Consider the following 17,335-nt stretch of genomic DNA (forward strand, 5'->3'; position numbering starts at 1 on the left):
GTCATGACTGAAATATTTCAACAACCATTTTATGGTCTGCCATAATATCAGGTACAGAGGAATTTTATTACCTTTGGTGACCCTTTTCATGTAGCGCCATCATCAGGTCAACATTTGTTCAATACTTTGGTTTAAAAACCTGCAAAACTATTCCCATTACCATTAACCCGATATGTACTTCGTGATGAGTGCTAAGAAGCAGAAGTAAGCTTGCTAACAATGCTAGCATTGTCACTGTTAGTATGCTAAAGTTTGCATTTAACTCAACGCACTGCTGTGCCTACATACAGCCTCACAGAACTGCTAGCCTGAGTGTAGATATAATATAAATTTGACTCAAATATAAAATAAGATTTAAAGTATTTCGTATTCATCCACCAGAATAACAAAAAAACAGTGGAGGGCTTTGAAACCGCCTTAAACCATCAATAATGAAGCTGGAAATAGCTGGAAATGGAAGACATCCATAGCAACAATGGTTGCTAGTCAAAACATTTCCAGAGGGGTGTATGGTTGTGTAAGGAAAATGTGACTCATGACCTCAATGGTTAAAAAATCTTGGCTACAGCCCTGCATTATAGCCTTTTTTAGCAGCTTTACATATTGACATACAAGCTAACTGCTGGCATATGGGCCATATTCCCTCTTTGCCTGACCACAAAGCATATTTTCCAATATTTCACAAAGCACTCTACAATTAGTTAACAGCAGAGGGATTAAGGATAGATTTGACGGTGCAGCGCTGCAATCTGCTGCTGTCTCTCTTTAGTACTGAGAGGATCAGTGAAGCCAGCGAGGCATCTGTTTCTCCACTTGTTTTTATTTTTTTCTCTCTTTCTTCTCTCTCTTCATGTATCTTTCTTGTCACCCCCACCCAGAGAGCGAGAGAGGAAAGCAGCATCAATCACTGTTAACTGACTGACCACTGTCTGCTGGTGGTACTAAATGGATCTCCACAATTGAATAGAGGCCTAAGTGTGTGGTAAATGCTCTCAATGGGTAAATGAATTTGCGAGTTAACTCGCTCTAAGAGCGTTAAGATAAGGCAAAAAATAATAAAAACACCTACAGCAGATATTTTTCTTTTGATATATTGCAAACAAAGTTCAATGTTCAGCTGAAAATCTTAACTCCCACATTCATCACTGCAGGCCCAGTCTATTAAAGAGAAATGCACTCGAGGGTAACCCAAAGACAATTCAGCTTTATTTTCCTCATATAGATTTGACTGTACACGGTTCATACCATTACACAGAAGGCATAAATGAATAAATTCAGTGCTCTCTTTTACATCTTTTTCAAAGACACATGGCAATAATAAATAGCGCTCATGAAACAAGACGATCAACACGGTTTCAAACTGTACAAAATTTACAACAATTAAGATGCGAACTTCTGAGGCAACACAGACTTGTAAAAAAAAAAAACTGTAGTGGAAATGTTTTTGTGTTTGATTTTCATTTTGTACTATAGCCCGCATATTACACAGAAAATTTGTTGTCCATATGAAGTACCAATGAAACACTTACTGGCATGATCAAGGGGAGAATAATGGGTTACAGTTGGCATTAGGATGGGGGCATAGCAATGTTTTAAAACCTTTTACATTATTATTTCCGGGGTTATTTAAATTAGTATATCATACTTTTAAAATAGATTATACCACAATTTATGTCATTGAAAATATCAACAACCACATTTTCTTAACCCCCCTTGTTCACTAATTTATTGTCACCTTCCTCTTCACTAATATTTCAATCCCAGCACAGTAAGTATTTTATTGATTCCATGTATTTACTAGATAATTATGCTGCAATTTGCGGGCTGTAATCCAAAGTGTTCCCCGATTTTTCTAATGGGGTCCCTTTCTGTTTGTTGAGTTGCTTTCTAGCTCTTAAATAGGATGCTCTGGTAAAAAAAAGAACTTGGCAATTGTTCTCGAAAAAGGTGACAACATATATCAGATTAAAATAGCTACTGGTTTTGACATGCTCAACAAGTCAAATCAAACTATTCGAAGAGAGTTTGCATTTCAAGAGAGCCAGAAACTTTCAGGTAATCAGTCCTCTATCTCGGTTGTCATTGGTGGCTTTAAGATGTAGCTGATGTTTCCAGATCTGATGGAACCATATCAGTCATACCAGCACTGACTGGACAGTAGGGTATCAGATCTGATAGTGGGGGGCTCTGTGGTAATCCCTGTGACTTTGGGGCCAGGCAGAGGGAGAACAGATTGACAACACATCTGGGGTCAGTAAGTAGGTTGATAGCAGGCAAAGCTAGAGCTCTGCTGGACTGAGTAGATTACCAAGAGAAGCCTAGAGCAGACGGAGGAAACAGAAGAGCCAACACAAAGGGACGTTTTATCCGCCTTCCTGCTACTAATACTTGTTGGTGTTTTTAATGTCAATTTAATGTTTTGCATTTGCATAACCATTTAATTTGATAATAATATCTGCAAGGAAATCTGTAAACCTGTCTTATAAATGGGCATCTGCTTGTTTTACATCTGTGCATTCAAAAATAAAATAAATTAATAATTTAGTTTTGTGATATATTACTAGAATGGTTAGCGTTGAATTTCTCCAAACCCTAAACTTCTTGACTGTCCTCCAGCACGTGAGCTTTGATGCCTGGTGAGTCTGGAAACAGATAATTTAATACTGACAAATTCCTCCTCTCTCAGGCAGCTTTTACAAGCACCTATAAATATAGACGAGAGACCTGCTGTGTAGCAAACAGTGTTGGCCCTCATTCAAACAGAGGAGACATCAGTTTCTACGGACAGACGGAGGGACCAACAGCCATCTACTTTCCCTAATAACTTGTGAGCTTCAGCAATACGTTAAAAAACATCAGCATTGTTCAAAATTCACACTTGTGCCACTGTTTTTGTAAATTTTTCTCTCCCAATGAAACACTGTGTTTTTGCCTTGTGCATATGTCTCTCCTCTTTTTCTCTCTTCCTCTCTCTGCGTTCCTGTCCATATGTGTAGAAAAAGAAGAGGAGAGTAAAGTGCATTGCCAATGTACGAGGCTTTGATATGGCCAGACAGCAGTCCTACTCGTTATGAATCAGAAGCATGCAGGTGCCTCTTGGGTTTCATAGGGACTTTGATCTAGATTGTAGCCCTATTGTTGTAGCTGTTAGACAGGGATGGTTTATTTTCAGGGACAATATTAGCTCCTCTGTGAGCATTAATCCAACGAAATCCAGTCTCATTCTTAGAGTGAAAGAACAAAATAAAGTCAGGCGATACCAAAAGTATGTTACAGTGTTGAGATTGAACATTCAGCGGTTTGGAGGTGTTCTTCACTGCTTCTGTTTGGACTTCACCGTTGCCTCACCGTTAAAACTGCTGAGAGATTGAGAGTCACACTTTTTCTCTTTCTTCTCCTCTTCACCCAAAAATCACAAAACATACCAGTCTTGGACGGTGATGGAAAGAAATGTAAAAAAAAGCCTCGTAAGTCTGTTTTGCCGTATCCCCACAGAGATCTTCTGCCGCGTTCGAGACTCAAAACTGGGAATGGTCCATCTCGTCCAGCCATGAGGCGGGGCTGGTGGGGAAGTCGGGGTATCCTGTACTGCTGCCTGTGGAGAGGTCTGAGGTCGGGCCCCCTGCCATGGCCCTCAGAGCCTGTCCCACACCACCCGGCCCACCCTGTACCACCAGACTGTCCATGCTGAAGCCCAGGTTGTTGAGGAGAGGGGTGTGGCCGGGCAGAGAGGTGATGGAGGAGGGCGACTGAGGGAGACCGTAGGGGCTTCCGGCCCGGATGTCGTGGTAGGGTTGTCCTGTTGCGTCGATGGAGAAGCCGCCGTTCATCACCGAGCTGTTGGTCACGTCACCGACGCTCCCGTAAAGCCCGTTGGTGTGGCCCAGATCTGACAGGACCTGGTCGTCTGTGAAGGAGATACCAGCACTTAGCATGAGAGGTGTAAAAACTTCTGACACATCAATAGTGCTGTCGACTGCAAGAACATTATATAGTTGTTATATTTCAATACCATTAAGTGCTTTTATGAGTGAAATTTATTGTGGCGACACTATGTGGATTTCACAGGTACAGTGAGGGGACGGCTGAGTATTTTAATTGGCTTTTGAATTTTGTTGGTGAGAAAGCATATGCTTTACTTTCTTCTCTAACAACGGAGGTCTGTATGCGTGCACAAAATATTTGTTTCCATCTCAGTCCCTCCACTGAGTGGCTCCAATAACAACAATGCCCCAGAGCGCTTTCTCTCTAATTGACTAAAAGCCTCATATGCTTTATAGAGTTTCTGTCACCATGTTTTCATTTCTCATAAAAATGGACTTCTTTTAAAAAGTGGCTTGAAGACTTTTATGGCTACCCAAAACGGGTTTTGTGAACATTAAATAACACAGGGATGTCTAAAATGTCGTTTGCATCCCACTAAGGACCTTCTCTCTTTTCCAATAAGCTCCATCATGGCGATAAACAGAGGCAGGAGAATGCGTCAGCGGGCAACGAGAGGCATGAGGAGAATGTAAAATGAGAATGCTGTTTTGGATTTTCCTGACGCCGTGCATTGAACAATGAAAGAAAACAAATGAATTGCCACAAAGACACATTCAATTGCTGCTGCAGCATATCATTTAGCAGCTTTTAGGCTCCCTTAATCCCATTAGCCCGACAGCATGACTGACAATTTCCTTTCAGGAATCTCTCTCCCAACCAATAATAGATATGGACTCGGTTCGTTGACTCGGTGGAAGTTCTGCACACATTAAATACCTCTGAAGCTCAGTTCACTGTCACTGAGTCCTGCGTCGTCGGCCGAGCTCTCCTTCTCCACTTTCGTTCCCCCTCGGCTACGTTTGACACTTTTATAAAACTGGGTCCAGCGATGTCGACCTGCATCTTTCTTCAGGCGCTTTTCCTTTGCTCGCCGGTTCTGGAACCACACCTGATGGAAATAATAAGAATTATCATTAAGTGAAAATAACACCTAATTGTAACTGTTCATGATCATTCCAATCATCATATCTAACTTTTTTTTTTTGTTAAATCGGACATACTCAATGTTTTCATGATATTTCAGATGTTAAATTCTAAAAATCAAATTTGACTTACACAAAATAGTTGTGAACACATTGGAATACTTGGTAAAATACATAACCAACCTAGCCTAAACTAACTAAGATGCACGTTATAATAAACTAAAAAACTCAAAATTGTGTTGTTAAAAGATTCACAATTTAGTAATATATCAAAGGTAAAATGTAAGAAAATCATGGAAAGAAATGTTAATGCAGAGCATAAATAGAGGCTAAAATAATAAAGTCCTTACATTAAAGTTAATAAATATATATATATAAAGTTTTATATATATAATTTAGAGGAAATGTGTTTGTATCACATATTTGTATCATCTTTAAAAAAACAAACAATCTTTTTAGCTCCAAAGACAGATAATAAATATGTGTGCGTTTGTTTAACATAACCTATATTTTAAACAAACATTGGGTAACTAAGGACCTCAGCTTGTGAGCAGGTCATATGGGGCTAAAACATTTGTGACAAAGCTTATTATAAAAAAAAATTGTAGCTAAATTTATGATTCCCAAAAGAAGATGATGTTGTCTTTTTGCTACTGCATGTTGTACAAGTTGGAGATAACAAAGAGTCTTTTGCAGGAAAATGAGAATGAATCAAAACCCTCTACCTGCACTACTCTCATGTCCAACCCCGTCTCCGAGGACAGCTGCTCTCTGACGTGGCGTGCTGGCTTCGGCGAGTTTTTGTAGGCACTTTTGAGGGTCTCTAGCTGCTTGGCCGTGATGGTGGTCCTCGGTCTCTTGGTCCCGGCCTCTGAATCATCTGAAAACAACATTACAAGTGTGAGTGACTTCGTCTTACATTTGTCACACTACCTTAACAGTCAGTGCCCCTCGGCCTTTGCGTGGAGTGTATGCGTGTTAAATGAAGTGAATGGTCATGTATGGAAGTGCATTATTGTGCTTGTGCATCTGTCCCACTCCCACAGCAGAGGACATAAATCTACACAGCCGGAGTGCCAGAGGAATGGAGTTATTGGAGTCGCACCATATAAGAGCATTGCCTCACTTTACATAATCAATCAGAGATGCATGAAAATCTCAGAAGAGAGGAAGGGGGAGACAGCACACACACCCCGACGACAAACAACATAGATCCACAGCCAATAGTCATTTCACTGCATTACACAGTGTTCAGCTTGATCTGTCACGTCCTCTACTGTGAATCTGATGTAGTAAAGTCAAGCCAGACTGAATCACATAGGCTGTGTTTGACTGTATCGATATAGATGAGACATCATTTTTGAAAAACAATCTTTTTAAGTCAAGTTTCAATCCGTATTTTTTCTTTTAAATTGTAATTTTGAATTACTATTACTATTTTTGATGCATGCAGACCTACCGTTTTGTTTCGCGGTCTCATAATCCACCTTGCACACCAGCCTCCCGTCCTCCATGAGGTAAAACTCGTCCCCGGTGGCCAGCTGTCGGCTGCACATGATGCAGGCGAAGCAGTGCAGGTGATACACAAAGTCCTGTGCCTTTCGCACAACCTGCGTCGGAGGGATCCCCTGTTGGCATGATGCACATTTCGTTCCAAAACGCCTACAGGAAAACATAAAGAAGAGAGCTGCCATTAGAACATTTGATGCAAAACAACAGCAAGGAAGACTGACATTCTTCTCCTATTTCTGCCCATTTTACAGGCTGGTGGAGATAGCGAGACCAAAGGTGATTAAAATTTAACATGCCAGACAGATATTTCTTCAACTGCAGCTAAGAATGATGGCACCATGTCTGTATTAAAAGCTGCAGCTGTGGTACAGGAAAAAAAAATCAGCACTGGAATGCTTTTCTGTTAACGATAGACCTGTCTGCAGGTTGATGGATGGAGAGGATCAATGCACTGTGGGGTGTGTGCACGCCTGTGTGAGTGTGTGCATGTTTGCATGTTTATGTGTTTGCAGATAAAGTACAGAGAGCTAAGGAGGAGGAGGAAGAGGAAAAGGAGGAAGAGGAGGAGGAGGGGTGCTCACAGTAAACACACCCTGAGGAGAACCAATAAAACACTGACTCAGGAGAGGCTTTTTATCACGCAACCAACCCACGGGAATAAGAAAGAGCAAGGTGAGGCATCCAAATCACTGCTGGACACCACGCACCACTGAATCTATGTATTCCTGTGTTTATGTATGTGCGTGTTCTGCATTCAAACATGTGTCCCTCGCCACAGAACATACTAACGTCCCCCTGCTGTCCCCCGGGGTCGGCTAACACTGTTAGCGCTCAGTGAAGACTCCAGAGCTCTTTAGGTCTCATTCAAGCTTTGAGCATTAAAACCTTTCAAACATGATTTAGTAAAAAGCCCCGATCTGCTGATCCTGTTTTGGATAAAAGTCAAACTCAATTTTCCTCTGTAATGCCTCAGAAATCAAATCGTTTGAAAGACAAAAAAGAGAGAGAAAAAGGGGGAATGGCAAAATGATAAAAACAGAAAAGCTGTTTTTGATCTCTTGTTTTGAAATGTTGCTTCCTCACATCATGTCAGAAGGACAAAAACAGCAAATTATGAATATTATAAATACCATCAGCACATATTTGAATTCTGAAAGAAATAAACAAATATATTCCAGCATGTTGCCTTTAGTTGAATAATGGCATCTATGTTTACCAGACCAGCAAAATGATAGGTGCTTAATACAAAATGATGTTAATAATTAGACAAAAATAATTATTAAATAAACCACATTATTTTAACATGTATTAAACCAAAATATTATAAACCTATAAGCTCTCCTTTAGAATGTTTAGGTTCATAAATAAAAAATAAAAGGTAAAAAATTGAGATATGAGAAACACTAGATTGTTGCTAATGTGCTAATAGCAACTCTGAACAAGTAAGGAAATGTTAACGTTAGGCTAACAATTCAAGCTAATGTTGCTAGCAATTTTTTTTTTATATAGATAGAATAAAAACCATAAGGTTGGTTTTGTAAATATCAAATATCGACGAATTATTCAAAGATTTATTTCCAAAATTGAGCTATTTTGGGGTAAAACACAAAGCTGTTGCATTTCAGACCAAGAAACCAACTCAGTTTAAAACAACAAACAAATATATAACTGAAATTACTGAGTCAAAAATAAATAAGAAACTGACTTGAAGAAATCCTCCTTGCAGTAGACGCTTCCTGCCCGGGAGAAACATTTGTCCGCCAGCGGAGTCTGACAGTCGGCGCACTTGAGGCACTTGGAGTGCCAGTGACGGTCCAGCACCTTCAGGATGAACTTGTCCAGGATGTGTTGACTACAGCCGGCACAGTGAGGGATCTCTGCGGGGGAACAGGAGGTCACACTCACGGTGAGTAAAGGCAGATGTGAGCGATCCCTGATATCCATATCAAATAACAATTTCATACATGCTGACATGAATTTAAATCTGAACTTTGCACATAAAAAAATGTCCCAGCCTGCAGGTCAGTCTTGAAAAGAACAATATATATTTTACTGATCATGTGACATCTTAATTGTTAATATTATTCAAATATATTCATTATGGTATCCAAAGATACAAGACGCATATTCCAGGTCCAATAAGTCCAAAATTGTATTTTTCTGACCAATATCGTCCTATTTTTTTTAAGTTATTTTTATTTTTGACCCAGTTTTGTCTCTCTGATTTCTTATTTTTAATCATTTTGAATTACGCTATGAATATATATTTATTTATATCATTTTTGTAAGAGAAAAATCATTTCTCGGTTTTCGTTTTTATTTGAAAGCGCTCTGTGAAATGTGTCTGTCACTGTCCAAGGTGCTGAACTCGGAGCTGTTTCCCAGCCGTGCAGAGAAAGGCCTACTTTTTTACAAATATATTGATTTGTATTAATTGTGTTCCTCTGAAGCCTGGTCGTGTCTCTGGGTGGTTTTCTAGGAACTATATGGTTGCAAATTGGGGTCAAGACGAGGTTCACTTTCATTTATGTGACACAACTGGGAAGCAGCAGCAGAATACACGTGCACATATCATACCGTATTTGACCCCACAATTCATTAATATCACCTTATTCTGCAGCGGTATCGATGATCTACTACACTAAACTGCACATTTCAAAAAAGTGAATTACATTCATAAATAAATGAGAGTCAAATGTTTATTTATTAACGAAATATAGATTTCCTCCCAAATCTGCACCTTTTTATAAACAACTAAATGCCATGAAATAGGTATTTTTTGAGAGTGAATATGCTTATTTAATCATAATTAAACGTATCCTTTCCATTATATTTCACAGCGAGTCAATCCGAGATTTATAATTTGAAAAGAGCCTCGTCCAATCATTTAAAAAAATAACCTTGAATCATCTTAAATGAATCTGTAAATAAATAGCAGTGCAATTCCTTACAGTTTTTTTTTTTTTTGTTTGTTTTGCGGCTTCACTTAGTCAAACATCCACATGATATCCGATAATGAAAAATCAATATCGAGGAGAAATGGACCGAGCAGCCGTCAGAAAACACCAGTATAAACACACACACACACACACACACACACACACACACACACACACACACACACACACACACACACACACACACACACACACACACACACAAGCCGCAGCAGCGAGACTTGTCAGTGTCGAGACAAAACATCATCTAACAATAACCGTCTCAAGATGCCGTGTGTTTAATCTCAGTACAGCACAACACAGTGTCCCAAAAACAAAGCAAACAAAGCAATCGGGTAATACAACATGGAGGTAAAAATATAGAAATAAATAATAATAATAAATTCTGCTATTTTTTGCAGTTTTTGTTTTGTGACTAAAATCGAATAGGTTTAAATGTAGCTCAGTCATACTAACAGATTAATATTTTTGATAAACTCACTTTTTTTGTGAAGAGGAAGAAATCTATAATTCTGAATGTAGCCTCGGTGGAAACCACGAAAGAAAAGCGATGCACTGAATAAATATAGAGCCACATTCCTGCGCACTCACAGGCAGAATAACAGGCAGAATAACAGGCTGAATAACAGGCAGAATAACAGGCAGAATAACAGGCTGAATAACAGGCAGAATAACAGGCTGAATAACAGGCAGAATAACAGGCTGAATAACAGGCAGAATAACAGGCAGAATAACAGGCAGAATAACAGGCTGAATAACAGGCAGAATAACAGGCTGAATAACAGGCTGACTGCTTTTGTTTCACCTCGACAGTCAGTTAATTCGTTTGATAGAGGAAATGATTTAGGAAGAAATACACCTGATTGTGTGTGTTGCCTTTTATATATTTATATATATATATATATATATATATATATATATATATTTTTTTTTTTTATATATATCTGGAGATAAGTGGTGGGAGGATGAAGCTGCGCGGGACCGAGAGAAGTGGTGCTGAAAGGAAAGCAGCACGATCTTGGCAACGACAGAAGGTCCACCGTCCAGCTTCAGTGTGTGTGTGTGTGTGTGTGTGTGTGTGTGTGTGTGTGTGTGTGTGTGTGTGTGTGTGTGTGTGTGTGTGTGTGTGTGTGTGTGTGTGAGAGAGAGAGAGAGAGAGAGACATAGAGAGAGAGTGTACACCTCGTGTATTCAAGAGATCTTCGTATCAGTTGCTACCACTCTCCACTCTTTCAATTCATTCTTCAATTCAGACTCATCACCTCCGTCATTCCACACAGGAAGTGAACACACATTTTCAGAGATGTCCAACAGCCAAAACTACTTTAACAGGGTTTTTTTTTCTTCTTCTATATAAGTGCAGTCTGGCAGCCTCTCGTACTTTACAATTGTCAAATGATTTGTGGTAATTAAACGTGAATAAACACTTTATATCCCAGACTAATAGCCTGCAGGTTTTTTGTAAGGTTTTGGGTATAATTGCCCTGAGTCAGCAGAGCATTTTGTCCACGATATGAAATAAAGGTTTAGATCAAATTCGCTGTTGCTTTTATTCCTAGAATAATCCAGGTTTAAATCCAGAATGCATGCTGGTAGCCTAGTGCAGGGGGCTGAGTAGCAGGATCTTTATCCAATCTTTTAATCTGCCTCGATTTATAAAATTAAAGAGCATAAGCTGACTACATACAGTCTCTTTTTTATCATGGTCAGGTTTAAATACCGAACAGGCTGGGTCTCTAAAATGACACCATTGTTTATTTCCTCTGCATCTTTGCATTTGTGGGGGGTTTTTTTACACTAAAATTGATACAAAAACAATAATATTTTTTTGTATTTTTTGTTATTTGCACAATTTGTATTAGAATTTATACCCAAAATATTTACAGCTACAAAAGGAAACATTTTTTACCAAACGTTTTATTATCAGTGTTTTGAAACCAAAGAGCAGTCCAGTAATTATCAAAACAATATGGGATAATAGTCACTGTATTATCCCATTTTGTTTTGGTTTTTTTTGGGGAGGTAGCCTATTAGAGGAGGTCCATCTGTACATTTGAGTAACTCGCCTGTAAATAATTAGGTCAGAGCAGAGATGTATCCCATTGCATTTCTATCTTGATTGCACGATCAGATTAGAAAAGGGCCTGAGACAGATTAACACTCCGGGACGAACAGATGTAAGGTAATTCTCGCCTTTGATGCTGGAAGGTTTAAAAAAAAAAAAAAAAAAAAAAAAAAAAAAAAAAGCTATTATATGCTGAAAAATAACTGGGATAAATATTTGGTCCCATCCTTCATAAATAACGACACAAACGAACAATAATTCTATTTAAATCACCATTAATTGTAAAACATAAAAGACTGATATGTAAGCCTTGCTTCAAAGACAAAAAAAAACACGACTAAATAAACTGTATCCGGCATTTATCCGACCCGGTAATGAGTGTCAATCAACGTCAGTGTGTATTCGTCTGATGGGTGATGACAACTGCGTCTGATCTCTTGACCATGCAGGCTCGTTTACACATTAACAGCTGCCTGGGACAACCTGACCGGGGGGGGGGAGAGGGGGCAAAGTTTGAGGCCAAACTGGGAAAATTACAGAAATGATATCTATATTTTCCTGAGAATGGGTTAAAAAACCCAAAGTGGCACTAAGTGTTGCCTCCTATAGCAGAGTAGAGTCTAGTGGGGCTGTGGAGGTGAACTGGACATGAGGCCAACACTGTGTTATTATAGACTCACATGCTCGCTGAAATATAAGCAGCATGACACATCATTGGCCTGTAACGTGACAATCTAAGACAGAGAGGTTCAGCCTGCTCTCCTCATCCTCATCCATCATCCTCATCCGAGTTACTGTGACTCTCTCTCCCCCCTCTCTCTCTCTCTCTCTCTCTCTCTCTCTCTCTCTCTCTCTCTCTCCCTCTCTCTCTCTCTCTCTCTCTCTCTCTCTCTCTCTCTCTCTCTCTCTCTCTCTCTCTCTCTCTCTCTCTCTCTCTCTCTCTCTCTCTCTCTCTCTCCCGACAGCAAAACCCCGCAGCACAGGTCTGCACTCGGCCACCTGTTTTGCAGATCCATAATGGAGGAGGTTAAAATCAAAAAACATAAAGATGTCTTACGTTGCAGTGGCACTCCGAGGATCTCCGGTAAACTCTTCACAGGACTCTCTGTCGTTAGGACCGCCGCACTTTGCATCATCGTGATCCAAACCGGGAGACAAACGCACGCACATACACCCGCAACACGGCTGGGCGCACTCCCCCGTCCTGTCTTCTGGAGAAAAAAAAAAAAGTATGATGCTGCTGATGTGGAGGCCTCTCTCTCCTCTCTCTCTCCTCGCTGTAGGGTGAGCTCTCTCTCCCCCTCTATCCCTGTTAGACGGTCTATTCCCGGGATGGTGTCCGTGCCGTGCCGTGCAGAGCTGTTTTGGAGTGAATCAGACAGGCTGCTCGGTCCGTTCAGCGCTGCAGGGGCGGCGGGGTCTGACGTCACCGCGGCAGAGGCTCACCGAGGGGGCCAATGAGAGAGCAGGAAGAGGAGGCCCCCAGGGCGGAAAGCATCCTCCATAGGTGTACACTGCGAGGAGGAGAGGGGGAGAGGGGGAGAGGGGGAGAGGAGTCTGACATGGTATATGAAAACGTCTCAGGAGAGGCGGGACCTTGTTCCTGTGGAGACCATAAATAGCTCACTGCAGTGGCTCCTGGAGGGGCCCCGGGCCAGCTGGGCTCCTTCTGGTAAGGAGGAGGGAGTCATAATGCAGCCAGGAATATGAGGAATAGTTCACTTTTATTTTATTTTAGGAACTAACAATAGAACACTTTATTAAGAAAAGGTGAGAGTTTTTCTTGCAGATGTATCTGCTGCTCATCCAGAATGAGAGAGCCTGCAGGCTTAAACTAAATATGGGATGGTGATAATGAAAACAATTGAATATTCTTTCTTCTTCTTTCTTTTCTTCTTTTATAGAGCTTGAAAACGAACCTAGATTTAGATGGGCACGTAGTTGTAAATATAAAACGTGCATGCAGGTAAAACCATTAATATTTCCCCCAAAAAATATCATTATTTTTTTCTTTCTTATACCAGTTTAAATATCCTTTCACAGTGAAAAGATAGCACATCATGTTGTCACTAACAGCCATGAGAGCAAAAGTGAAACCACGCCACAGAAGGGAAGTTATCACACGTCTCAGTCAAATTCACAGCACCTTCACCTGCACGAGCTTCTCTCTCCCCCCCCGGCAGTGTGCTCGTGCAGCTGGATCTCCTCAGTGACAGGTGGGATCAGGAGTCTGGGCGCAGTCCTCCTGACACTGTTCATTTCAGGCCCCATCGTCTGAGGCTGCTCCCCCGGATAAGATATTCCCCCCGGAGGCCTGCTAGTTCAAGCTAGATGAACTCAATCTTCGCTTCCAATTTACTTCAAGAGTGGAAAGAAAAGCACACAGTGGTGTTTTTACCTCCGGTGCTCCACCACGTTGTTTCCACCACCAGAGAGTCCGTCTGCAGGTGGATGTGTGAGCAGCTCACACCACATCTGCACTGACACATCTGGATACACGCTTTACTACAACAACACCGCTGAGTTCATTTTGAACAAGAAATGAGGTTTCGTGTTATTTGATTTTATTCAGTTTAATCTTAATCAGATTTAACTTCATTGGTTTCTCATTATTTTAAATAATATGATTATCATTGTATCAATTTAACATTTTATATGTAATGATAAACAGAGGCTCTAGAATTAGTGTCAACCTCAGAAAATGGTATTTAGAAAATGTTTTTTGTCGTGAAAAAAAAATAATTCAACCAATAATAGGTATATTGAAAAATAAAAAAACAATATATACATATATATATATATACATTATTTAATTAAATGTATATATATATATATATATATATATATATATATTTAATTAAATGTATAAATATATATATTCCCAGTATGCAGTGTGCAGAAAGTGTGTATACAAATTTCAAAAGTGAGTGTCGTGTTGGAAACTCGGATATTCTGCTTTGTGAAAAAAAACGAGATTTTTCGTGTGTCCAATTCAAACAAGTAACATTTCTCTGCTACATTACGCTGATTTATCCTCCCATGTTTTCTCGTACATTTCCAACTAGGAACTGTTTATTCTATTGTCGCACGTCGTTTATATACTGGAGGAGCCACAATCCCATAAGCCCTTCGATTGTGTGGTTAATGTTCCAAATGTAATTTAGTAAAATGAAAATGCACATCAAGCTGATTAAAAAAACAGGCTGGGATATTACAGGAATTTTATCCAACCTATTCAAAGCTGCGCTCTCTCAGGCCAGGTGTCCCCTCCATCCCATCCATCCTCCATCCATCCTCCCATCCATCCATCCATCCATCCATCCATCCTCCCATCCTCCCATCCATCCATCCATCCATCCATCCATTCATGGCGTGCACGTGTGGCAAAGGAATCATCTGGTCTTACTTTATTTTCATTATACACTTTTCCCCTCAAGATCATTCAATTTATTCAACTATTCAATTACTCTGATTGTTGGTATCGAGACCCCTTTAGCTGCCCTGGAAAACAATGCAGATAAAAATGCTCTTAACCTGTCAGCAAAGGGCAACACAATTAGAATAATTGACGGATGCAAAATGCAGAAAGAGAAAAGATGTGAGCGCGCACATCTGGTTTAGTGGGACACTAAATGGCGTTTTTTCATCGTTAAATGAGAGGGCAAAAAAACCAAAAAAACCTGGGAATGACAAAATGAATTGCAAAACAATACACATCTGAAAATATAGATGGTTTCACGGAATATTTATACTGCACAAGGTGACAGCATATTTAAATGATGAAGTTATATATGAAGAATTAGGCTGCGAAAGTATATTTGAATCTTTGAAAAATCATGTCCAATTGTTTACTGCTACAGGCCCTCATGCATACATCAAATTCAACCTAATATCAAGTCGTTTTTATCCCTAAACGATGCACTCAAACACAAGAAAGGAAAGCAAGAATAATGATCGAATCATTCAAATAATGCACTTTCTGAGGTAGGTGCAGTGACTTATCTTTGTCCGTGTGTAGGTGCTACTGTAAGAGGGATAGGAAGCTGTGGATGAAGCAGCTCTCGGGTAATAATTCACGCAGAGGGCGACTCCTTTGCCTCCGCCGTTGACCCAGCCACCTCTAATTAGATCTAATATTTCAGTGGACGAGTTCATTGACATCTGAGATTCACAGATCCATCTTCCTGAACAGGGGGTCAGAAATACAGAAACACATCCATCTGTGCAGCAGGAGCAAGGCTCATATAACACAGGTGTGTGTCACCCTGTACTGTCATACATAGAATGCAGCAGGCAGGCCTGCTTTGTCACCAGCCAAAACATCACATATATTTAATGGATTTAATGTTGTATATATTTTTTTTTATGTGTGCAAATACAGGATTCATGCATTAATCTGTTGAACGTTATTTCCATTTTTTACAATCACATTTTTTACACAAACAAAATAAAATAGCAAATGAGTAAATAAACACTGCGTCGCACATTCATTTTCTGTGCAAAACAGCAATTCACTGCAACGATGGTGATCAATAAAAAAAAAAAATGCATTGTAGTTTAAGAGAAGATGCCTATTTTAGAGAAGTGTAAACCTCCTCTGTGCTGGTAAGATGAATAAATAACACCACCGTGCAGACCTACCTACTCACCGCAGCTCGCCTGCGATGTTGAGGCAGACTGTCTCTCCTTCCTCCTCCTCCTCCTCCTCCTCCTCCTCCTCCTCCTCCTCCTCCTCCTCCTCCACCTCCTCTTCTTCTCCTCCATGCTCCCGGAGCGTTGTTCTCAGAAGGATGAGCCGAAAGCTCGCAGATAAAAACAAAACAAAACAACAACAGCAGTCAAGTCAACCATCTCTCCTGCATCCGCTGACAAAAACACCAGCAGGTACAGCGATGGCACCGAGTCGCTCTCCATTTGGTCCGAAAGCAGGAGAGGACCAGAGAGAGGGAGGCAGGAAGCGAGAGGGGGGAAACCTTAGGAGAGAGCGCGGAGGAGAAAATTAAATTGCACTTGGGGGGCAAATTCTATTAGGGAATAGTTATTGTCTCCTGACAGCTCCTGTCCATTTGGGTAATTAGTAGAAGAGATTGGTTCAACAAACGAAATCTATCCCCGTCAGAAATGATATTTTCCAATTCCCTTTATTGAACCTGACCCTCTGGTGCTAGAAGACGAGGCGGTAATAGGCTCATTTGACACAACCAACTTGTACAACAGTCCAGCCAAGCATGCCTGATGAAAAAGCTTGATGGAGGTTTTTTCAATTGACCTGAGAGAGGTGTTTTATACGTTTTATGAGATGCAATTTTACCACTATTATTATTTGGACTATAAGTAGTAGTAGTAGTAGTAGTAGTAGTAGTAGTAGTAGTAGTTGTTGTAGTAATAGCAGTATTTAATCAAAACCTGCACTGACTAATTCTTGAGATCTTATAGGAATCTCTCTGGAAAGCGTAAGTATAATTCAGATATATTATCCAGTTTCATTTTGAGTCCTGGGATTCACGCCGTCTTCAGATAAGTATGGAAAGCAAGTGAATGGATCACAATTACAAAAAACTTGCATGGAAAGTATTGATAATCGTGTTTTCCTTTGTGAGAGAGGGATGTCATGGTGCCTATTGATCTGAAACCCAGTGAACAAGCACGTGATTGATGAATATGCAAGATAAAGTACATCACAAAAGATGTCTCTCAAAAAATACATACTTATATCCGTCTTTTAATAAGCAAATAAGCAAGTTTTTTAATTAAGTTTTTGTCAGCAGCTCTATCTTCAAGGCCTTGTTAAGTTGGAAACCTTAATTTCAAGAGTATATCTAAATCATTTTTTA

General features: G+C 40.1%; 1 protein-coding gene across 1 annotated transcript; it reads right to left on the minus strand.

The window, feature by feature from the left end:
* Nucleotides 1–3,518: 3,518 nt before the first annotated feature.
* On the minus strand, nucleotides 3,519–12,637 carry lhx4 (LIM homeobox 4). The gene is made up of 6 exons (XM_054603377.1): nucleotides 12,559–12,637; nucleotides 8,185–8,356; nucleotides 6,427–6,629; nucleotides 5,693–5,847; nucleotides 4,762–4,933; nucleotides 3,519–3,907 (listed from the first exon to the last, which is right to left on the minus strand). Exons 1-6 carry the CDS (start codon nucleotides 12,635–12,637, stop codon nucleotides 3,519–3,521), a joined length of 1,170 nt encoding a protein of 389 aa, XP_054459352.1.
* Nucleotides 12,638–17,335: the final 4,698 nt, after the last annotated feature.

Source organism: Anoplopoma fimbria, chromosome 8, assembly GCF_027596085.1.
Source record: "Anoplopoma fimbria isolate UVic2021 breed Golden Eagle Sablefish chromosome 8, Afim_UVic_2022, whole genome shotgun sequence".
Lineage (NCBI taxonomy): Eukaryota > Metazoa > Chordata > Actinopteri > Perciformes > Anoplopomatidae > Anoplopoma > Anoplopoma fimbria.

Coding starts and splice junctions, on each gene's coding strand:
- lhx4 (XM_054603377.1), bottom strand. CDS start 12,637: ATGATGCAAAGTGCGGCGGTCCTAACGACAGAGAGTCCTGTGAAGAGT. Junction 8,357..12,558: donor CCTCGGAGTGCCACTGCAAC/GTAAGACATCTT, acceptor GTTCCCCCGCAG/AGATCCCTCACTGTGCCGGC. Junction 3,908..4,761: donor CAGTGAACTGAGCTTCAGAG/GTATTTAATGTG, acceptor TCTCCTTCACAG/ACGACCAGGTCCTGTCAGAT.